This window comes from Rutidosis leptorrhynchoides, chromosome 5, assembly GCF_046630445.1.
Source record: "Rutidosis leptorrhynchoides isolate AG116_Rl617_1_P2 chromosome 5, CSIRO_AGI_Rlap_v1, whole genome shotgun sequence".
Lineage (NCBI taxonomy): Eukaryota > Viridiplantae > Streptophyta > Magnoliopsida > Asterales > Asteraceae > Rutidosis > Rutidosis leptorrhynchoides.
In genome coordinates, this window is record NC_092337.1 from 434,811,807 (window position 1) to 434,817,969 (window position 6,163).

At 34.9% G+C, this 6,163-nt stretch overlaps 2 protein-coding genes across 3 annotated transcripts; one reads left to right on the plus strand and one right to left on the minus strand.

The window, feature by feature from the left end:
* Positions 1-696: 696 nt before the first annotated feature.
* On the plus strand, positions 697-2,573 carry LOC139847693 (pentatricopeptide repeat-containing protein At2g01860-like). Its single transcript, XM_071837417.1, has 2 exons — positions 697-712; positions 894-2,573. Exon 2 carries the CDS (start codon positions 908-910, stop codon positions 2,417-2,419), a length of 1,512 nt encoding a protein of 503 aa, XP_071693518.1. The 5' UTR covers positions 697-712; positions 894-907; the 3' UTR covers positions 2,420-2,573.
* Positions 2,574-4,418: 1,845 nt separating this feature from the next.
* Positions 4,419-5,832, minus strand: LOC139847073 (protein LOL1). Of its 2 annotated transcripts, none has more exons than XM_071836672.1 (6): positions 5,695-5,832; positions 5,317-5,513; positions 5,121-5,234; positions 4,925-5,038; positions 4,741-4,850; positions 4,419-4,613 (listed from the first exon to the last, which is right to left on the minus strand). In XM_071836672.1, the coding sequence occupies exons 2-6, from the start codon at positions 5,378-5,380 to the stop codon at positions 4,575-4,577; spliced, it is 441 nt and encodes a 146-aa protein (XP_071692773.1). In that variant the 5' UTR covers positions 5,381-5,513; positions 5,695-5,832; the 3' UTR covers positions 4,419-4,574. The 2 variants fall into 2 exon arrangements, with proteins under 2 accessions (XP_071692773.1, XP_071692772.1); XM_071836671.1 differs by having other exon boundaries at positions 5,619-5,782.
* Between the last annotated feature and the right edge of the window lie 331 nt (positions 5,833-6,163).

Consider the following 6,163-nt stretch of genomic DNA (forward strand, 5'->3'; position numbering starts at 1 on the left):
ATGTTTAGATAGTTTGATTATCTATTCTATTCAAACATAACATTGAAAGCTTCTACTAATTGTATCGCAGTTTTTTTGATCTCCTATATTTTACTTCATATTAAGCCAAAAAAATATGTACTCGATTATAATAAATTTATAATTTAAACATGTTCAAATTTGTTATCGACGATTTTAAGACTTTCGTTACTAAAACCAACGACGAATGTATGCACATGGAACTGGCGTCCTTTGACGCCATTAAAAAATTATGTAAAATACTATTAAAATTGTATAAAACACCACTAAATTTATAAATAGAACACCATGTATTTTTAATTTTAATGGTTTATAGTATTAAATAGTCATTCTTTAAAAAAAAATTATAAAGTACCGTTCGACTCAAATTCTATAGGATCTCAATAAGTTTTGATTTTATAATCGCCACTTACTAAAACCTAGATCGACATGGTGTCTAAAACATAAATAGAAAACTTTAGGTGGGTCATATTCAACCTATTATATTGCTGAAGGGTGACAGCTAACATTTCGTTATTTTAAGTCTTAACACACCAAATGCTATATATTCCGTCAAATCCAGTCCCAAGTAATTTTGCTGTATGCTGTACCTCTGTCTGTAGAACGATCGTCACTCTTATTTTCCGATCTCATAATTAGAATCTGTATTTATATGCATGCAGTTGCAGTTTTGTATATGATTGTTGGATTTCAGGTGAGCAAGCATACGTGCGAGATTTTTTTTTTATCTTTGATTGCCCATTACCTGTTCGACGAAATGCCTGATCCAATTGTGGTTACTAAAAAGTAAAGAAATTTTTATGTTCAACACTTGCTATCATCGTATACTAATACAATAACATAACATTTTGATTTGTATATATAATATATGTAAGGCAGCCACATAGGCATGGATGCTGCACATGTCTCTTGTTCCTTCTGTAACATCTTAGACACTCATATCTCTAGCGGTTTTGTGGATCCACGAAAGAGTATAGTAACAAAAACCGATCGAAATGAAGTTAGGTTAAGTTTGATGGATCCTTCAAGAACCAGGATTTACCTTAGAAAACCTATCAAGAAATTTACTGATTCCCAGAACGATAATGATCCACCAGTTTTCGGGGTTCGCGAATTATCACATGAGGGAACAAGATCTTTTGATGGTGATTTAATCGATATGGGTGATACAGTTGATATTTCGGATGATGAGCTGGAAACCGAGGACGAAAAGGAAGAAGATCCTGAGTGGGATCCTGAGGACATTGAAACAATTTCGTCATTATTTAGGGGTCGAGTCCCTCAAAAGCCCGGAAAGTTAGTTAGACAACGGCCTCTTCCGTTATCACTTCCGTACAAAAACCAACCGTTGGGACTACCTACGTCAAAGAAATGGTCAAAAACGACAAATATTTCAAGAAAATCGATATCCAGTAGAGTGTATAAAAATCCAACTTTTTTAGTTGGTCTAGCTAAAGAAATTAGAAATCTTGACCCTGAAGAAGATGTATCCATTGTTCTCAACAATTGCAGTCGATTTCTTCGAAAAGGTTCGTTATCGTTAACCGTACGCGAGTTAGGACACATGGGCCTACCTGAACGAGCGTTGCAGATATTTTGTTGGGTTCAGGAACAACCTCATTTGTCTCCCGACGATCGGCTTCTTGCTTCAACTGTTGAAGTTCTTGCAAGAAACCATGATCTTAAATTATCGTTCAAGCTCGAAAAATTCTTAAGCTTGTCAAGCCAAAATGTGTATGAAGCAGTCGTTAAGGGTTTTATAAGAAGCGGGAACTTAAGACTTGCATACAAGCTTCTTTCAGCAGCCAAAAACAGGAAAATGATGCTCGATTCAGGTGTTTACGCTAAGCTTATTTTGGAACTTGGAAAAAACCCTGATAACCATGCACAAGTTATGAACTTGCTAGAAGAACTTAGTGAACGAGAGGATTTGAATCTTACACCGCAAGATTGTACTGCAATTATGAAAGTTTGCGTTACACTCAAAAAATTTGGGATCGTCGAGAGTTTATATAACTGGTTTAAAGACTCGGGAGTTGAGCCGAGTGTGGTGATGTACACAACGCTCATTCACAGTCGATATTGTAATAATTGTTATCGAGAGGCACTGGCTTTGGTGTGGGAAATGGAAGGGTCAAATTGTCTTTTTGATCTTCCGGCATATCGTGTGGTAATAAAACTGTTTGTCGCGCTTAATGATATGTCGAGGGCTGCAAGATATTTTTCAAAAATGAAGGAGGCTGGATTTTCGCCTGCGTATGATATTTATATGGATATTATTAAAGTTTATGCACGTAACGGGAGGATTGCTAAGTGCAAGGAGGTGTGTAAAGAGGCTGAGGCTGCTGGTTTTAAGGTGGAAGAACGAACGAGGTTGCTGTTGATGGAACTGAACATATAAACGTGTGCGATAATCCGTTGATAAAAACGTCAGTAGAGCATCTTCTAAATGCAGTTAAGTAACCCTGTGCTGTTTTGTGCTGAAACCTGTCTTCCTGTATAACTTGTTACCTATCATTATCAATTTCAATGAATTTTATATTTTTATTTTTATTACAAGTTCCATTGAATGAGTATTTTAAATTTTCTGAATTTCATCTGTTATTATGTTCAAAACATGTTGATATCATACATCACTACTGACCTTGTAGCTGCTTTTCTAACAATTCACAAATAAAGGTTTTAAATGTTGGAAACAAAATTTTAACTTTTTGGTAATCGGGATCTAAATGTGATATTTGGTGATTTATATCAAACATATAGTTTGATTTGATTACTCTTTGCATAATGATACTTTTAGGAAGGGTGGACTAGTTACTGCTTGTACTTGATGTCTTTAGGAATATTTAAATATTTGCTAAGAAATGGCTTTAAATTACAAAGCCATCTAGCTAATGTTACTTGATGTTTTTCCATCTACACCATCCATTTATGGTCAGGGTCAGGTTTTAGGTCAATCTAGGGGGTATGCTTAGTGGCGGAGCTTAAACACGGTATTTGGGTGGCCCAAAAATGTCTTGTGTGTGATCTGTACTTTAACACACACACACACACACACAAAAAGAAGCAATGTTTGAAGGGTCACAATTGCATATTTTATACATATTTTAGGTGACAAATCATAATTGTAACTCTTTAAACTTCGATACGTATTTAGATTTAGATTGATTTCAAGTTAAAAATGTCCTAGAGATACAAAATAATGGAGTGAATTGTTGATAAATACATATACATATTCTGCGAGTCTTCCCTATTTAGGATATATGACTTTCATACACACTCAGATTTAGTTAATTCAAAAGGCCAAGTGTTCGTAACTAAAAGGTCTACAAATCTCATTACCTTCTCAAATTTTTGTGTGTGTGTGTGTGGTGGGTTGGGGGGGGGGGGGGGGGGGGTGTTCTTAGCTCTAGTAAAGCTCCGCCATTGGTAAGTTGGTATTCTAATTTAATATTTCATAGCACATCTTTTGTTAGAAGTCAAGGAATTCATAAAGGATAAATACAAATCTTGGTTAGTCAGTAAAAAAAAGTATTGAAACAATCTTTTAATAGGAACTTACATGACGTTACGATCTATCAGGGTCAGGTTTAAGGTCAAAGTAGGGGGTATGCTAATTCAATAGTTCATGGCACATCATATATTAAAAGTCAAGGAATGCCTAAAGGATAAATATAAATCTTGATTAGTCAGCAAAAAAAATATTGAAACATTCAGTATCAAGATACCTTAATAATCTTCTAATAGAACTTGCATGACGTTATCACATCTAAAACACGATCTATCAATTAGTTTCTGATAATAAGTATAACTTGTGAAAACTCGCATGATATGAATATTTATTTTAATTATTATTTATATTTATATTTATATTTTAAATCTTCACATGAATCTCTCCATCTTTTGTCATCCTACTTATCCATTGTGGTCTCAGTAGTCATTTTCTTCCTTCTAGGACATCTTCCATTGAATACCACAAATATTCAAAGATGTGAATTGGGGACTTTGTAACATGCTTTGGTGTCACACATACCTACAAAATTACATAAATACCCTTTCCCTTTTGTCTTTAATCATAGGATTAGCCTCACATTTTGTGGATTACAATCAAATTAATAATTTCACATGATTCTTCTCCTTTCATCCTTTTTTCATTTATGCGTATCCTGTGCAGTCTTAACTCCTTATCCATCCAAGATTTAACCAGTTAAACCATGAAATGACAAAATTAACCACCCCCCCACCACCTACCGTGTTGTACATGGCACTAGATGAAATTCATATTCATATCACGTTAACATTAACATTTTAAAACAAATCAAACTTTCATTATCCAAAAAAAACAAACACCAACTTACAACCATAAATGTCCTCTCATAATCGAATCTTTCATATCCAAAACTAAGCTTATTCTTTAATCAATATACTAATATTTATGAAAAAGATAATGATAGTCTCAAACTAGAGGAAATTCATAATCATAACTCTATACATTGTACATGTAGTGAAACTAAGCGATATTTGAAGTCATAATAAGTCACTCTTAACACAACATTTTAGGCGCTAAACTTCTGCTCTGTAGCACTCGTCGAAGCCTGTTATACAATAAACATATTATTTGAATTAACATAAAATGTCAATATAACTATAAGTTGTTGTTAAACTATGATCAATTACGCTAAAAATTCCAATAAATTAGTAAATTAAGTTTTTTGTGCTAACCCCAACAGAAGTAATAAATTGGCACACTGCACATCTAACAGAAGGAGCTCCATATTGGTACATCAAAAGCATCCTACAATTTCCACAATTGACATGTGCTACCTGATTTGCTGTAAAAAAAAATCACATTTTTTGTGCTTAAGTCTCGTTAAATCATCGTTACAATGTTAACGTATTAGGTTACCTTCTAAGGCTAAATTAATGGTATGACAACAAGAACATTGTACACTTGTGGCGCCACGTATGTACATGAGCAATGTATGGCATCCTCCACAAACCACTTGCGCCATTTCGGTCCCTAAACAATAAACACATATTAAGAAACAACAGCTAAAAACTTGATTTTTGAAATTATAAAAACTTGATTGATTAAAGTTTACCAGGTGGAGGAACAGGTGTGACAGCATTACAAATTGCACAACAAACTGAAGTTGCTCCAACTGGATAAAGTAGAAGATTTCGACAACCTGAACACACTAGATGGCTTTGAGAACCTGTTTTCACCATGGGTTTTAAGGATTTTGTGGATTAAAATGGAAATAAATAAATGAAATAATGAAAATCAAGAAAGTATACCATTAGCAGCAGGGGTTGTAAGTGGCAAAGGAGGGGATGGATATGGAGCTAAAGGGACTGGCATTGCAAATCTCTTTTTCAATAAAGATTACAACTTTTGAAGCTTGCAGTACAAGTTCTACCCTTGCATCAGAAAATCTTGAAAAGAAAAGGCAGAGCCAGTGACAAACTTGCTCTGGTCAAGATAGATACAGTCACTGTTTCATAAAACAGAATATGGGGATTCAGAAAAGTGTCAGAAAAAGGTAAAAAAATGGTAAATTTGAGACCCCAAGATGAAATTTGCCTTTATAAATCCATACATGAAGTGATATTAGTGGAATAGGTGATGGCACTATTCCATGTTATGAACTAGTTGGGAGTGGGGCAAGCACACACCTTTGTTAGATTTTGCAGATGAGAGAGATGTAGAGATGAGTTGGACAATTAGTTAAACAAAGATGGTGATAAAAAAGATATAGCATACCATACCTTTAATATTAAACTACCATTTTTGAGTTTTATATAACTTTTAAGCTATACCGACACGTTTGCTCTGTAAAGTTTGAGACTTTAGATTAGGGGAAGAAATTAACATAACACGCGTTGTCCGTGTCTATTTTTCAGCGTTCATTTCAAAGTTCAAAATGGACCTCGAAATTGACTTTCAATGACATGGGTGGAGATGTACATTTTTCCCACCGTCCTTCCCCACCGTCTATTTTTCAAAAACAAAAGCAGCAACCGTCATTTTTCTCAACGTCGTGCCAAGGACTTCGGCAACCGACGGTGAGGATGACGTCGGCCCGGTGTCGACAGTCGGTCGATCCCGACGTCGATTAAGGGCGACGATGATGCGGGCACTGAG

Coding starts and splice junctions, on each gene's coding strand:
- LOC139847073 (XM_071836672.1), bottom strand. CDS start 5,380: ATGCCAGTCCCTTTAGCTCCATATCCATCCCCTCCTTTGCCACTTACA. Junction 5,235..5,316: donor TACAACCCCTGCTGCTAATG/GTATACTTTCTT, acceptor TGGTGAAAACAG/GTTCTCAAAGCCATCTAGTG. Junction 4,851..4,924: donor CATTAATTTAGCCTTAGAAG/GTAACCTAATAC, acceptor TTTTTTTTACAG/CAAATCAGGTAGCACATGTC.
- LOC139847693 (XM_071837417.1), top strand. CDS start 908: ATGGATGCTGCACATGTCTCTTGTTCCTTCTGTAACATCTTAGACACT.